Genomic DNA, 15,403 nt, shown 5'->3' on the forward strand with positions numbered 1-15,403 from the left:
TCATGACTAGATATTTTCGTACGTCGTGCCTATAGAAAAAAAAGTACAAAACACAAAACTTGCCCCTTTATCGCTTTTATCGTATACGATTGAGTTCGTCGGTCTGCTTGTTTTTGATTTATGTTGATCAATAATACGCACGAAACTCAAATTCTATTAACTTGAGCATAAAAGAGCTGTAAGATGGGCTATGATCTTCCAGTAAACGTAAAACCAGGAGTTAAAAGTTAGCATTGCGAGACTTATTTGTTCAGTGATGAACCATCGATTGAAAAACGCAATTTTTATTTTAAACTTTTGATCGAGCCTAAACCAAACTACAACTCCAGAGAATGAAAAATCAGGCCTAAATCTTGATTTTCTGAAACGTGAAAACCATTGAAAGAGATAAGTTTTGTCGAGAAGATATTTGAGAATAAAGGAACCTAACGGTCTGTTAAAAAACTTAATAAAATTACTTGAGAGGTCCTAATTGAAAAGAAAGTTACAAGTTTTGTACCAAGTAGCTGCCATTGAGAAAAGTCAGTTTAACAATAAGCTTTAATGAAATTATTTGAGAAGTTTTAGTGAGAGAGAAAAGGAAAGAAAGTTAAGCTTTGTGCCAATAATTGCTCAATATCTAATAGGTGATTGAAGGCGAATTCAACTTGAATCTTTCTAAACTATGGAAAATATTAATCTTTCGTCAAACTCTACTCCGAATGATGTCCTGTGGAAATTCTCATGATATCAATATGTATATGTCTTGTCGCACGATTTTTTGTGCACTGAGATTTCTTGCCAGGTACAAATCTGTTTTGTAATTTGGCTTTTGTAAAAATATGAAATATTGTAGAATGTTGTGAACAGCACCGATCAATTGTGTAAAATATGTCGACAACAACTTCCCACGTGATCAATCGAGGCACGGAGTATTGATTTTTAAGTCTAAACTTAAACCACATTTGTCTGTGTACAATCTTGATGCGCTCGAAGACGTAACAACAGTAACGTCACAAGTTTCAAACGCAATTTCGAACCCTGAACGAGAATGTCGGCGCACGTTATGTGCTTGACCTCTTCCGGAGGGATTCCTCTGTTTTCACGCCAGAAGGGAGACAGCGACATGGTAAGCACATATAGAGAATCAAATGGATTTGGAACATTTTAAAAATTAAACATGTTTACAAAAAATATATGTAATGTCTCGTTGCACAGAAATCAGATATCTTAGAATTGAAAATTGTTTGCAGATGACTTTCTCGAAAATTGCGTCCCTCAATGGAGTTCGCATGTTCTTGAAATCACACGACATCACTCTCCTGAGCACCGATTTGCCGGACGTGACCGTGGCGTGGAAAGAATTCGAGCAGTGCATCATACTGATAGCAATCGCGAGCGGAGTAACGAAATATGTGCTGGACAAGTTTTTGGACGCCACCTTTGGCGCGATGGTTCTCTTCACCGGCATCGATGAGATAAAGAATACTAAAAATATAGAGAGGCTCAAGAAGGATATGCGTCTATGCAGTCCTATTATTGACAGATTAATGGACTGCTTGAACATAGGGGACAAAATTTCTACGAAAACCGATATGATCAACATGACGGAATGCATCATATCCTCAGAGAGTCATTTGCTTCAGGTACCTGAAATTTTCTTAAATAAATGTAGCATGAAATTACATATGATACTCAATGAATATGCATTCAAGACCTGTTTAGAGGGATTTATGGAATGTTTGGACTCGATGTACGGATGTGTTCTGGTGCATGGTTGCGTGGCGGCTGCTACAGAAGGCTGGTGGTCACTGGACCCTGTGGAAAGAAAGTTATTAACGATAGCGATCGCTTCAGAGAGTATTTGTACCACACGGGACATTCCAGTGTTTCTACCACGTAAAAGTCCGAACGTAAGTATTTTTACAAAGGTATGCGTGTATTTAATTTTCTGAAATTAAAAAATAAATTGACAAGTGTGAAATGTATAATTTTAATAACTTCAATTTACAATATTCTGTTCAGGTAGCTTTCAGATTGGTGTCTGTGACTCTAATTAATCATGTAGAAGTTCTGGCGTTATGTGGACCAAATCCAGAATTAACAGAAATTGAGAGATTTGCTGTGCAATGCTGGAAGAGCAATATGGACACATTATGCACCGTTGAACAGTGTTATCCGCGAAACTTACCTACGTCGGTCTCTTTGGATAGTGAAACACTCGGGTAATCGAAATAAAAAAGTTACTTATCATTACAAATATTTTATATGAATGATTGATTGGTATTATTCTAACATTCTATGAATATTTCAGCTTTCTACTAGCAAATTACAAGACGGAAAAATTCGTGCTTGGCAGAAACTCGCAATGCGCGAAAAATCGCGCGACAGGATCGCATAGATTAGATATTTTGCGAACGTTTTATCATCAAGCGGTCGAAACGTTCGCGCTCTCGCGCGAGCACGAAGAGAGCAACGACGAGAGAGTAACCGCGAGTACCTGGAAATTTATTGGAGCGAAGGAAACGTACTTGTGTTCGGAATATCATAAATGTCATGCTGTGAAACATGGTGACAATATACTTTGCGTTTTATACACGTCTGCAGTACCTACTCGTACCACGAGACTGATCAGTCAGAAAATAGTAAAAATGATACTTGGCGATAAGCAAACATATTGGTAGGCTTCCATTTATTTTTTACATAATGTATAAAATAAAGAATACTGTTTTGTGTGTACTTAATTTAATATGCATAATTTTTACCCTTTTTTTTTATCAGAGAGAGAATATTGCAAACGCAACGAGAAATGCACTACTTAAATATGTATACCTTTAACTTTTGCAAAACGTATATAAATCTGTTATCTTTTTCTCTCTTAAACAATAAGTATTAAATACTACAAGTGTGTAGAAAAACACCAGCTGTGGATCTCTGAATTTTGTTTGGAGTTGCGCTTTCTACACTGCGTCTCTCTGTTCTCTTTCTATCTCCGTTAGCCGGATATATATCTGTTTCACTTTAGCTGCAGGAGGTGCGAAGCTGTGTGAGCTGTGGGACGAGCGATTTTTTATCATGAGCGACACGTGCATGTGTATTCCGTTCGCGCGGTATACGCTCTGCTCTAAGGCAGAGTGAGAGAACGGTGGCTTCTTTCATCCCGGCGCTGTCTCGCAGGAAAACGAGAATACGGACAGCGGTGATGTCCGACCGCTGCTGGCAGCCCCCAAAAAATCGATAAAGGAAGACGCGCGCCAACCGACAAAAGCGCAAGCGTCGAGCGTTACTGATGCGTGTCAGCTGTCCCGATCGTAAGCGAAACGGGAAGTACAGGTGTTTCTCGCTCCGCATCCGTGGTCTTCCAATGTAGAGCTATACGATCGAATGACTTTAAATGGCTTGCGACAATCGTACGAAAGTATATCTCGGATACGAGGACGAGTACGTCACCGACAAGCACCGGTCCTTGCTCAACTTTACGACGAACAAGATCGGCGGGCATCCGGTGAGTACGTAGGGAACGAAAGACTCATCTTCGCGGGAATCACCATTGCGGTTCCTAATTTTTTATTAGGTCGACCTGCAATCAGTCGTCAAGCATTCAACAGACAATGTTACAAACGATTTAACGAAGCAAGATATTTTATACAAATAATACATGAAATATTCTGTTGTGAAAAAATATTATTTAATATGCACGTCTCAAATTAATTATAGATGAAACAATTTCATTAACATTTTAATCGACTATTTAACTATTAACGTGGTTACTTTGCTCGACGTATATGTAATCATGCGTGTAATAATTAATGTGTGATGTGATCATTTCCTAGAACTGTAATGGGAAGAGTACATTGTCATCGCCGCAATGCAGACTCTGTGGCTTGTACCAGCTCTTGGCACTCCAATTGTATGCTCCGTTAGATAACTCAAAGTACCATCGGACATTATACATATTTGCATGTATTAATTCAAATTGCTGGAATCAAAATGAGAGCTGGACATGCTTGAGAATACAGCATCTAGAGGATGAAGCTAAGACGAGTGTGCTGGATTCTGGGAGCGTTAATGTGCCATCCACGACAGCTTGGTTGTCGGACGCAGACGATTGGGGGGACAATGTAAATGATAATGCATCGGAACAAAATGGGAATAACATGTTAGAAAATGATCCGTTACAATTCCACTTTTCTCTGCACAAAGAAATAGACCAGGATATACGAGAAGAATTGTCTGTGCTGCGCGTGGATGATCCAAATGCAAATAGGTGTGTGCGTATATTAAGATTAATTTTATTTGTAAAGTATAGCAACTATATGTATCTTTTTTTTCTTTTTTGACCGTTTCAGTCCAGCCAGTGTGGACTCCCCGGTCAGCGGCGGCGCCGTAGGTCGTTTAGATTCTCCTCAAGCCTCGGCGGAGATCGACGGAGACGAAAGCGAAGTCGTGTGCATTGATACTCCAACGCGGCCGCAATGTGATTTAGTTAGTTTACTGCACGAGGTAACTCCGTTGCCGCTGCAAATCACGAACGCGGAAACCAAGTGTTCGTTCGTCGAAATATTTCTCTCGGTCGACGAGGAGGATCGCGGCACAGACGTGTCCCAACACGTTCGAGACTTGTTGGTCGAATATCAGCACAGCAATCCAGACGCATCGACCAAGTTCACGCCAGAGTCCGGCAATCCCAAAACTATCGAAACGGACGTGGAAAAGTACGAGAAAAGCATTCCTAAACACGGCGACGAAATGTTCCACAACTTTCTTTGCAGAATACAAAGGAATCCTGGACAGCTGTTACGGTAAAATCTTTAGCGATGTTTATAATATATATTTTTTTAGTTTGTAAATATTATATATGTATACACGCGACTTTATTTTTCAGCTATTCAAGGGATAATTCTGCGCCATTACTGTTATATCCGCTAAGCGGCTGTATCGGTAAATGTCGGCATTGCGGTGACGAGATGATTTTCGAGCTGCAAATTTTACCGACGATCATACCGAAATTAATATTGAATCCAAGAAGCGAACGAAATTTTCAGATCGAGTTCGGCACTGTTTTGATATACACTTGTGTTAGAAGTTGTTGGTCCGCGACCGATTCACATCGGGAGGAACACGTCGTTGTTCAAGCCGAGAGACTATAGTTGTAAAATAACTAATAAGGAATGTTACGAGTGAAGCCAAGGTTCTTCCAGTGATCCTATATAGAATTTCATATTTACGCGTCTAGGACGACTAGTCATGTTACGTCTGTAGAAAAATACCGTCCACCTCTTCATGTACACATCAAAAGTTCTACGTAGCGAACGATGGTATTGGATAATAGTAAAGGCGTTACAGGCATGTATCTCGAGCTACATTAAGCAACGTGTGATTCGCAGTTGAAAAAAAAAAAGATTTTTAGGAACATCTGATAGAAGAGAATCTAAGTAAGAGCATTTATTTTACTTTTCATCTCGATCTTAGTATACTAAGTACAGTGTACGATACGACTGTACAATTGCTACTGACGTATAAATACAGAAACCTCGATGGAAAACAAAGTGTATTCCTTGTTTTCGAAGTGAGTTCAGACATATTATACATTTTTACAGTGTACTTACGATGACTACCTTAGTTATAACATAAAAAGAAAAAAAAACAGTAATTTGGTTGAAAATAATTTACAGACAAATCAATATCCAAGTATCTTATAAATTCAAAATATGCGGCATGCGAGTATCGCAATGATAACCGAGATCGCTTATGCGATTTAAATTACATTGATCACATTACGCAAACGTGGTTTCGATAACTTTTTCTTTGTCTTTCTTTTTATTACCTATGCACTTGAGTGAAGTAAACCGAATCTGCCGAACGTTTAGTAGGTTCTGTTTAACGGATGCTCGGCGAAATAATTCTTCTTGTCGTACATAAGTTCGGCAACAGTTTTGTTGAATTTATCGCCATTGTTCCATTCTCCCGCTACGATCTCGTCGGCGAGAACCTGCACTTTATCTATGGAGAGAATCGCAAAACTGTTGGCCATGTGCCGATCGTGATCGTGATTTCTCAAGCCGATGCAGTACGCCCTGGAGGCGCGCGAAAGGACAGCGGTCAGCGCGAACGTTCTCGTTGCTAGTTCGCCAATTCGACGCAGATCCATTTGTCGTTCAGCTACATTAGTGCCGTGGCGTTCCAGCAACAGCACCGAGACGGTCTGCAACCTGGTGATACACTTTTCCAATTCTGTGCTACCCGACGCCAAGGACGGATGCAAGTGGTCGGCGATTTTTAGCAAAATCCGATGATCCTTACCCAGCATCCACTTCAGTATATAATTGGGAAAGTTAAAGGGATTTCGTAGCTTGAATATGTGATGGCGTAGATTTTTGCCTACATGCTGTAGACCAACTAAAGCTATATATGTGTTCGAATCGATATTATAACCGTCGAAAAGGGTGTACGATAACGCATCTTCGAAGACCCGTAGGTAAGGATTCTCCCTCAAGTAAGTCTGCGCGCCAATGATCTGCAACCCCTCGTAAATACGCGCGACGCACTCGCCGGTGCAGTACGTCTCCACCATGGCTTTCTCCAGCGTGCAATCCTGATTCTCAAATGTATCCATTATACCGGTCGTATAGTACAACATACTCTCCATGCCGTACAGGGTGCTCGCCATCTTACCTATCACCTCTTGAATGCCTTCGAACTCGTGCAAATTCCTATCCAGATGTTTCCTTTGAATCACATGCCTCGTCAGTATTTTCGTAAAAGCCTTCAGCGTGCCGACAGCTTGCGCAGCGAGGTTCCTATTTCCAGGAGCAAGTACGTCTATCAATAAGTTTGTCCCCGATTTCATACCACCCAGAAGATTTTCCTTTGGAACTTTGGTATCCTTAAAAATGACCGTACAGACAGGACTGTCGCGGAGTCCAACCAGATTCTTGACATCCTTGCTCGTGACGCCGCCGAATTCTCGCTCGACCAGAAATACGGATAGAGCAGTCTGGGTGGTAATGATCGCATGGGAATGGCCGCAGTGAGAGAAGACGAGGAACAGATTGGCGTCGTGGCCGTTGACCACAAATGTCTTTTCACCGTTCAATATCCAGTGTGTGCCGCAATCCGACTGTGCGGCCGTGGTGCTGATGTTACGCGTATTTATTCCATTCTCAGGTTCGGTGAAGCACACCGTGGGCACGAACTCTCCGGTCGCTATCTTCGGGAGATACTTCCCCTTCACCTCAGCCGAGCCCAGCGTGGAGATGATGTGAACGGGCAGGATGTGATTCTTGACCATGTAGCAACCGAGCCAGGGCAGGCAGCTGAGCACCTCCACCAGCCTGGCCGACTCCGAGTGATTCAGGTTCAGGCCGAGATGCTGCTCGTCCACGCACGCCCGAAAGACGCCCAGCTCCCTGAGATGGGCCAGAACGTCGTCCTTCCGGATGTTCTCCAGATCGTCCAGGCACTCCGACATGTACTTCTCGATGGGCTGGAGCCACTCGAAGAAACGCTGATGCCTGTCCTTGGTCTGCGGCTCGGGGTAGTACATGAACACGTGATCGAACGCGGCGAGGAACAGATTCTTGGCGAACGGCTGCCGTTGCGGCTCCCGCTTGACGGGGGCCGGCAGCCGCGTTTCGAGGTTAATCGTGTCCAGGGCGTGTTGGCTGACGCGCTGGCTTTGCGTGTGCCGGACGGGCGTGCAGATGCACGAGGCATGCCACAGTTGCCTCCTGCAAAGAAACCGACGTGCCAGCATCGTTGTCGCGTTCGGATAACCTAACACCTAACCTCTTTTACAATTCTCTCGAAACGCGGCTCTCGAGGATGCCTGGCCAGAAGCATGGGAGCCATAGGAGATGGGAGGGAGTGGGGTCGTTCGGTTCGACGAGTTCCGTTGACGTTGACGGCGTTGAGTGACTTGAGTGCACTGCTCCGCAGCTGGTGCACTTTAAAACGTATGATAGTATATTCCGTTTAAATGTTTTTACGAAATGACAGATTCTGTTCAGTCCCTGCAGTCGATAATCTAACAATCTGCTGTCAGATTTTGGCGCATTCAGCAGACCAAGCCGCTGAGTAGCAGTCGAACGTGATTGGCTCTAACCAGCTCTAACTTTTAGAACCAACCAATCAACGCAGAGTGTTGATAAGACGAACTCAACAGTTGTGTCTGCTGTATTATATCGGCAGACTCTGCCGCCAAAATACGGGTTTATAATAATGTGGCTTATTTATGTGATACGATTGGATTTGTTGTAATATTCGAATAAATCTGCCGTATATCAATCTATTATTATACTGCAGGCAGTTTGCTTATTGAATATCTTTAAATTTTGTTTGCAAAACAACTCCAAAATAACGATGTTATTTCTACATTTTTTATAAGCAGAAATTTTTATACAACTTGTATATTTTTCTCATCAAAAAATTAATTGTTTCCGTGCTTCATCTGTCCTCGAAACTTTCTTGACATATGCCGCAGTTACTTGAAGCAATTTAGATTCCGTTTTCTCGCTTCGTTGTCTCGTAATAGTGCGTTTAGTTGTTCGCGTTTCGAGTCATAGCCATGCTCATCCCCTCGGAGACGACATGACGGAGTCAGAACAATGTTCTCGAAAGTGACACTGATCCTGCTGTCACTGGCATTCGCTTCGAATGGCTGTAGCTTCGGCAAGCGTGGCAGAACGCGCGCTCATCGAAGCGACGACGGATGTGTCTGTGCCACCACCGTTGGCGCCATTCGCTACAATCCTCTGAAGGACTCGAACATCACTGTCGATCCCCATTGCGACTGCAGATCGTCCGGTTTCGGGGTAGTGCGGATGATCCCGTACAGCATCTGCATCGCAGATGCATGCGGCACGATGCACGTGGACCTGTCCTCCGCGTGCGTCAGATGCGGCATGTGCGTCGCCGTCGCCGAGGAGGTTCGCAGAACTCAAATATCCTCGTATTTCATATATCTCATATTTTTGATCGCTAATAAATAAATACATAAATTATATATAAATTTACTATTTATATTACATATGTATATATATTATGTGTAATATTATATATAACATATAACATTATGTATAATATCATTGTAATATATGTATATCGGTTGTTGCACTGACATACAGGTCAGCATGACGGGTTGCCCATTCGTGTAGGCGCGCCTGCACGAAATGGGCAACCCGTCATACTGACAGCTGTATGTCGCTGCAACATCCTACATATATAACGAGATATAAAAAAAATATATATATATATATATATATATATATATATATATATAATATATTATGTATATTAATTATATAAAATAATATTATATAAGTTTATACATATAACATATAAAAAACAAAGATAAAAAATATATTAATATAATATACGTATATAAACTTTTAATCTATTTTTCTGCTAAAATATATTTGTCCCCCGCAATTTCTTCCTAGATTAATCAAACTCTGCTGGAGGTTCACGATTTGATGGCGCCTGACGACTGGCTAAACGAAACGGAGACCGTACTTCTTTTAAGAACCATCTGCGATCATTCTTTTCGACAGTAAACGTTCCCTTTCTTTGTTACGTAATTTCACACAGTGTGCTATCTCACACTGATGCCAGCAATCGTGATTCTTATAGCTATGGTTTGCGAGAAATCGATGGCAAAAGATTTATCTCCGACCCGTTACCGGGTGACAAGCTCGTCTCTTCGTCCGCCGATGGATTGTGGGAGAAAAAGTTAGGTCTTTGTAAAGAAAAATTTGCGTTATACTTATAATTAGTAGCAAAAAATAATGAAAGAATTAAATTTGTATATAAGATAAAAGGTTGAAAATGGAAATCAAGTAGTTTCGTTTATAGTAAATTATCATTACTTGTCAATCTCGATTTACGGTAATTACGAGAACGTTGTAGCTTGAGGAAAATGTGTCACGACTATCTCGATGAGATACAAGAGCTGCAATTATACAGAAATTGGAAGGAGTGGTGCGAAGATGACGAGCGTCTTCCTAATCTAGAAGATATTCTTTGCAGGTGACAGTGTGCTCTCAATTCAAAATTTATTTTTTTCATTTTTTATCTATTTCTCTAACTTATGTGACATTTAATTGTATAATCTGAGAAAGAGAATCTTTGTATTTGCGCAGAAATGAGATCAGCAGTCTACGAGATTGTAGAGGTATAGATAACGTTTATAGGCGACAAGTATCTACGAAGATTTTCGGTGCTCGTGTAAAGCTTCTAGCCGAATATGTATAATAATTTTAGGTGACCATTTATATTACATATATTTTTAACTATATATATATATATATATATATATATATATAGATAGTTATATAAAAAATATTACTTATTAAACAAAATACGCACATTTAATATGCCATTTAATAATGATTTTATGACTACGACTTGAATAAAAGCAAACATTTGTCATACTAATTTCAAAATCTGTAAGAGCTGTTATCTAAAGTATTTTTACAACTAAAATGGGTATCTTAATCGCAAAACGGAAAGACGTTTTCTGCGTTTGTGGTCGGTGGAATTTTCTCGGTTCTCATCTTCCTCTTGGGCAAGCCTGAGAAGGAAGACCAGGACGCTCTCTTGGGATCCGCCGATCTCCGTCGCACTTGCAAACGCGGCTCCAGGGGCGCGGGACCTTTCGGCTTCTCCGGAGAAACGTCGCGTTTTTGAAAACCGACGAGCGATTGCACTTGACGGGCGTGATTCTGCAGCATGGCCAAATAAGCGGGATCGCGTAACTTTCCGGCCGGAGCAACGACGTGAAGGTGAGGGCGACGGGCATTGAGACGATCGCGACCACCGTCGTGATGATGATGATGAAAGTGAAGATGCGGTATTAGATTGTGCTTGCGTATGCGGCGCACGACAGTTTCCCGCATCTGCCTCCGCTTGTTCCATATCCTTTCGAAGATGCCGATGGAAATCGCGATAATCATACCCGCCACCAGGAGAAAGAATGCGGAGTAAACGTCGGCGAGCCTCGCGCTGTTGAAAGCCGCCGACGACGCGCACCGCGGCATCGTCGGCAGCATCCGTTCCTGTATCTTGTCCAGGACGCCGCGTTCGCATATCCGCAATATGCTGCAAGACAGAGTTAAGTACAAATTACAAACGAGAAAACTAACGTGTTAAAAAATTACTTTTCTAGAAGGATATCTATCATTTCGATGGGCCCCTAACTGACTATATTAACTTTGAAAACATTAGGAAGCGTTATCTCTTTTTATTTTCGACAATTTTAATTATCTACTAGATATCGGATGCGCGACAGACGCGTGTCACATAAATACAGCAATTTCGCATACTTGAGATTGATGATCTTCCTGTACGGGCAACTCTTGGCCATGGGAAGAGCGACGACTGTAAGCGTTTGCGGAAGCAGCAACTCTTTCAAGACGCATCGTTCCTGTATAAAGGTTGTTTTGAGGGCTCGCCGTGCGAGAGTCGCGCTGACGAAGAACCCGTATCGTCCCTTGACAGCTTTCATGAGGCCGGTTCTCGTCTCCAGGCGGGATTCGCGATTGTTGAACGCCTTTATGTACAACTGACGAAGATTGCTGTCGTTCGCATTCTGAAAGATGACACGCGCGGATGATAGCGGATGATTACTGCGTCTAAAATAATTACTGGCCACTCCGAACAGTGCAATGTAAAAGAAACGCTCGAAAAAAGGAGCTTTTGTAGCGTGTTTTGCAAATGTCTTCACGGCTTCGATGTTGCGTAAGTTTACTTAATGGTATAAAATATTAATACGGCAATAAAACGATATAATAAAAATAATGGCAATATATAATAGTGATATGTTGATAGTACTCTTATGTATGTATCATCGGCGGCACTGTATCCTAGCTTAAAGTTATTAAAGAGAAGATCGGTGATCGATTTGATTCCAGTAGCCTGCACTGATAATATGGACGTGATGAAGCCGGCGTAAGCGTTATACATCACAAGGGAGAATATTAAACTGAATAACAACAGAGTTTTTCCAGACGGGCTTCGAGGCGTCCAGGGTGATCCTAAAAATTCCACAATCGTTTGATTAGTGATGATCTTTACGTGTGTAACATAATTATACATTGTATATTATTACATATATTATCTAAATTAGCATTGTACTTTGGAGAAGTGGTAAAAATGCATAATGATAAATCACATATTGTTATAATAGTTTAGCTGTTCTATGAATGGAAGAAAAAGATGAACCTTGCATGCACATGATACTTAAGCACCAAAGTGCAGATTCCCCGATCCCGACGTGTTTCTCATCCTCATCGTGCAACAGCGTTTTAGCCGCGTAAATAACTGTCGCCATCGCGATTAACATGATGAGATATGTCGCCGCGACGCAGCCGAGCAATCGATTGTCGAACGGTTGCAGAAATATATCTCTCATCGTGCCGGTCTCCAATGGATGGTAATAAATATTTCTCCTGCGTAAAATATTGTTTTATAACAATGCAATAAAAAAATCACAAAGTATAAATCTAGTTATATTTATGAGACTATAAATATTGGAATTTTATGGTCTTTGGTAAACATTTCAATTCGTTTAACTACGTTCCTCGTTTAACTACCTTTTACACTATTCAGACAAAAAACGTATTGGTGTTTTAAAAGCCCGATCCTGAATCTTTGAAATACTCTGCTTTTGTATCATTTAAAAATTTTAAATCATGCTAAATGCATACGTAAATTCTCAGATAACATTTACATTCGGGACAAGCTTTGTCTGACCCTGCCTCATGATCTATACATTCTATACCAGTTAATTCTATACCATATTCTATGCCGATTTAACGATACGACTTGTATACGGAATGTGCGATCGATAAATTAGTAAATTCCTCGTAATAAAACATAAAGCGGAATATATTTGCATAAGAAAATGGAAATAAATTTGGAATATATGAAGTATAATAACTTAGATATCGGATTTTTTATATGCAGATTGGTGGAAAAGATCAATTAATAACTAAAATTATATTATTTATAATATCCAACATATTCATACTACAACATATGTTGGATATTATAAATAACATAGTCTAATAATAACAAATAAAATATATAATATAATATAATAAAGTTCACCCTGCTTATCACTCTATTAATTTTGACTCCTTCGATTTTACTTTTGAAGACTTTTACTGACATGTAACGAATCAAAGGATGACTAAACGTCATCTCCGCCCAACGTTCCTCGTCGTTCGACGTTATATATCCTAAACCGATGTCGACGGTGCCGGCCACAACATCGCCGAGAAGATGGCTCCATACTTTATTAGTTAACGTGCCGAGCTTTTCGTGTGTTACGAGCTCGATGCTGCAAAAGTTCAAGATAAGTCATATTAATTTTTAGATTCTATTCTGTAATACAATTTTTTTTCAGAATTTTAATTATATTTAATTATTTTGAGGAGTTTTTAATTTCAAGGTAATTCTTTCAGATGATTAAAAGATCTTCCTTAAATTTAAGACAGACTGTTATTTGTCTTCAAAGTTTTTCTAGAGATTCGCAGACGGTGTGTAACTTCCGAAATATTGTTAAAAGTAAACTATCCGCCTTAGAACCAGATGCCTTTTCACCTGGCGTTCACGCTATTCGTGACAATGGTAGCAAAGTCCAAAAGCGGTGCGATATCGTTGGGGGTAGCCTCCGATTCGGTAACGTCCGTCTGCCCGTCGCTTGTACCGTTCAACACTCCAAAGACAATGGGAAGGCCGTTGAAATCGCTTCTGAGCTTCACGTTTATCGGCAGCTTAAGAGTGTGAGACTCCGGATTCCAGAAACCGAGATATCGTACGATTAGACTCGTGTTGTCGGAGTGGCGTAATTTGTAGGTATGCATTAAGTAGAACGACACCGTGCGATTCTCCTCAGTAACGTGGCTCAAATTGGTCGTGGCGTTCTCGACGTTGCGCCGCTCCGACGGTCCCGTGAACTCGAAGCGATCGCCGTATCGTCGAAGGGACCGACATATCCTTTGAAAAAAAAGTTATTCGATATCCTGGTAATTTAGATCATTAAGTACTATCGTTATAGTAGCGTATATCATGCAATATTGTAAAAATTAAAAAAATATACAAAAGATTTTTATATTTCCATTTCCTCATTTTATTTTCTCTCTCTCTCTCTCTCTCTCTCTCTCTCTCTCTCTCTCTCTCTCTCTCTCTCTCTCTCTCTCTCCATGCCTCTTCATTTTCATATCTCTATCTTACATCTCTATTTTTTCACTGTTCAAATTAAGAGGCTTTATTATTTCTACAAAGTTCACATAAATAGAATTATGTATTTAACAATAATTAGAAACTTTACATATGTTAAGATTTTTTTAAAAGCGAAACAACATAAAGAACAAAATATCTTATTTTATTAGACTTTTGAATAAACCTTACTTCTGACTTTTACATAGCATACATGAGGATAATTATTATAATAATAGCGTACTTTTCATTACATACGCGAAGATGTGCAAACTTGTAACTTACTTATCTCGATATTTCTGAGCATATATCCAAGCAACAGCGTCATTCGGTAGTGGCGAGGTAGCCACGACTACATCACTATCGATGCCAATATTTAGATCTCGAAGAACGGTGTCGATCGTAGAATCGTTTCTTCTTGTGGTCACCATAAGCCAGGAGATGTAATAGTTGAACAGGAATTTCTGGGAAGCCTATCGAAACATTCTCTGATCACGCGAGTGTGCTAGAAGAAATCACTTTGTGTGGCGGAAAAAAATCACATGGCGTTATTTTTCATAAAATTTGCAGTTGATTTTTTTGCAGAAAAACTGTGTATCACAACTGTGTATCTAATTAAATAAAAAAAATGATAAAATGAAAATATTATTTTCCGCTCGTTTGAAGCAAAGGCTATAATGAGGAATAGGAAATAGGACCAGTATACGAGCATTAATCGGTGTTACAAAAATTTTTTTAAATTATATCCAGATTTATTAAATTGACGTTTTGCCGGACGTTTTGCCGGACATCATCAAAATTGTCAATTAAGCGAATAATAAATTACTAACATATATATAAGGGTCAAAACACAATCAATTAAACACGGAGACGTACACAAATCATCGCGAACTGAAAATTGTGGACTTGCATGGGTCTCCACGGCACGACGATATACTCAATAAAACGGAAAGTTAATTGGAGCATGACTGACTTGAGAAGAAAGCGTTCTGTAATGTTAAGTTTTTGACTTTGTGATTGCGGTACGTCTCCATGTTTAATTGATTGCGTTTTGACCCTTATATATATGTTAGTAATTTATTATTCGCTTAATTGACAATTCTGATGAAGTCTGAGTACGGTACGAAACGTCAATTTAATAAATCTGGATATAATTTAAAAAATTTTTTGTAACACCGATTAATGCTCGTATACTGATAAAATG

The 15,403-nt window shown here is 40.2% G+C and overlaps 5 protein-coding genes across 17 annotated transcripts in view; 3 read left to right on the plus strand and 2 right to left on the minus strand.

Annotated features, from left to right (window-relative positions):
• The first annotated feature begins 24 nt into the window (after positions 1 to 24).
• Positions 25 to 3,146, plus strand: Fy (fuzzy planar cell polarity protein-like protein). 2 transcript variants are annotated; one of them, XM_077420733.1, is made up of 7 exons: positions 25 to 521; positions 627 to 1,108; positions 1,233 to 1,625; positions 1,695 to 1,892; positions 2,005 to 2,204; positions 2,294 to 2,659; positions 3,005 to 3,146. In XM_077420733.1, the coding sequence occupies exons 2-7, from the start codon at positions 1,031 to 1,033 to the stop codon at positions 3,027 to 3,029; spliced, it is 1,260 nt and encodes a 419-aa protein (XP_077276859.1). In that variant the 5' UTR covers positions 25 to 521; positions 627 to 1,030; the 3' UTR covers positions 3,030 to 3,146. The 2 variants fall into 2 exon arrangements, with proteins under 2 accessions (XP_077276859.1, XP_077276858.1); XM_077420732.1 differs by having other exon boundaries at positions 25 to 1,108.
• A 195-nt stretch (positions 3,147 to 3,341) lies between these two features.
• Positions 3,342 to 5,394, plus strand: Trus (programmed cell death 2 like trus). The gene is made up of 4 exons (XM_077420731.1): positions 3,342 to 3,484; positions 3,813 to 4,246; positions 4,329 to 4,781; positions 4,865 to 5,394. The coding sequence occupies exons 1-4, from the start codon at positions 3,374 to 3,376 to the stop codon at positions 5,127 to 5,129; spliced, it is 1,263 nt and encodes a 420-aa protein (XP_077276857.1). The 5' UTR covers positions 3,342 to 3,373; the 3' UTR covers positions 5,130 to 5,394.
• Positions 5,395 to 5,409: 15 nt separating this feature from the next.
• On the minus strand, positions 5,410 to 7,933 carry LOC143905332 (complex I assembly factor ACAD9, mitochondrial). The gene has a single exon (XM_077420711.1). The coding sequence runs from the start codon at positions 7,733 to 7,735 to the stop codon at positions 5,846 to 5,848; it is 1,890 nt and encodes a 629-aa protein (XP_077276837.1). The 5' UTR covers positions 7,736 to 7,933; the 3' UTR covers positions 5,410 to 5,845.
• Positions 7,934 to 8,141: 208 nt separating this feature from the next.
• Positions 8,142 to 10,230, plus strand: LOC143905349 (uncharacterized). Its single transcript, XM_077420758.1, has 5 exons — positions 8,142 to 8,906; positions 9,420 to 9,529; positions 9,610 to 9,708; positions 9,886 to 10,005; positions 10,119 to 10,230. Exons 1-5 carry the CDS (start codon positions 8,586 to 8,588, stop codon positions 10,228 to 10,230), a joined length of 762 nt encoding a protein of 253 aa, XP_077276884.1. The 5' UTR covers positions 8,142 to 8,585.
• Positions 10,015 to 15,403, minus strand: part of LOC143905328 (glutamate receptor 1) — a 124,782-nt gene continuing 119,393 nt past the window's right edge. For all 12 annotated transcript variants that reach the window (XM_077420702.1, XM_077420699.1, XM_077420693.1 and 9 more), the window contains 7 exons: positions 14,485 to 14,672; positions 13,582 to 13,977; positions 13,148 to 13,318; positions 12,199 to 12,425; positions 11,809 to 12,011; positions 11,301 to 11,566; positions 10,015 to 11,076 (listed from right to left, as the gene is read on the minus strand). In XM_077420702.1, coding sequence (XP_077276828.1) covers positions 10,470 to 11,076; positions 11,301 to 11,566; positions 11,809 to 12,011; positions 12,199 to 12,425; positions 13,148 to 13,318; positions 13,582 to 13,977; positions 14,485 to 14,672 — 2,058 coding nt within the window. In that variant the 3' untranslated portion in view covers positions 10,015 to 10,469. The remainder of the gene's footprint in view (positions 11,077 to 11,300; positions 11,567 to 11,808; positions 12,012 to 12,198; positions 12,426 to 13,147; positions 13,319 to 13,581; positions 13,978 to 14,484; positions 14,673 to 15,403) is intronic.

The sequence above is a fragment of the Temnothorax americanus genome, unplaced genomic scaffold, assembly GCF_048541705.1.
Source record: "Temnothorax americanus isolate GAGA-0224 unplaced genomic scaffold, ASM4854170v1 Scaffold6, whole genome shotgun sequence".
NCBI classification, from domain to species: Eukaryota; Metazoa; Arthropoda; class Insecta; order Hymenoptera; family Formicidae; genus Temnothorax; species Temnothorax americanus.

Bases quoted from the DNA above. Each gene is read 5' to 3' on its own strand.
- LOC143905332 (XM_077420711.1), bottom strand. From the start codon at position 7,735: ATGCTGGCACGTCGGTTTCTTTGCAGGAGGCAACTGTGGCATGCCTCG.
- Fy (XM_077420732.1), top strand. From the start codon at position 1,031: ATGTCGGCGCACGTTATGTGCTTGACCTCTTCCGGAGGGATTCCTCTG. The intron at 1,109-1,232 runs GTAAGCACATAT...AATTGTTTGCAG, and splicing joins AGAAGGGAGACAGCGACATG to ATGACTTTCTCGAAAATTGC. The intron at 2,660-3,004 runs GTAGGCTTCCAT...GTTTCACTTTAG, and splicing joins GGCGATAAGCAAACATATTG to CTGCAGGAGGTGCGAAGCTG.
- Trus (XM_077420731.1), top strand. From the start codon at position 3,374: ATGGCTTGCGACAATCGTACGAAAGTATATCTCGGATACGAGGACGAG. The intron at 3,485-3,812 runs GTGAGTACGTAG...ATCATTTCCTAG, and splicing joins ACAAGATCGGCGGGCATCCG to AACTGTAATGGGAAGAGTAC. The intron at 4,247-4,328 runs GTGTGTGCGTAT...TGACCGTTTCAG, and splicing joins GATGATCCAAATGCAAATAG to TCCAGCCAGTGTGGACTCCC.
- LOC143905349 (XM_077420758.1), top strand. From the start codon at position 8,586: ATGTTCTCGAAAGTGACACTGATCCTGCTGTCACTGGCATTCGCTTCG. The intron at 8,907-9,419 runs GTTCGCAGAACT...ATTTCTTCCTAG, and splicing joins GCGTCGCCGTCGCCGAGGAG to ATTAATCAAACTCTGCTGGA. The intron at 9,709-9,885 runs GTTAGGTCTTTG...AGAACGTTGTAG, and splicing joins GATGGATTGTGGGAGAAAAA to CTTGAGGAAAATGTGTCACG.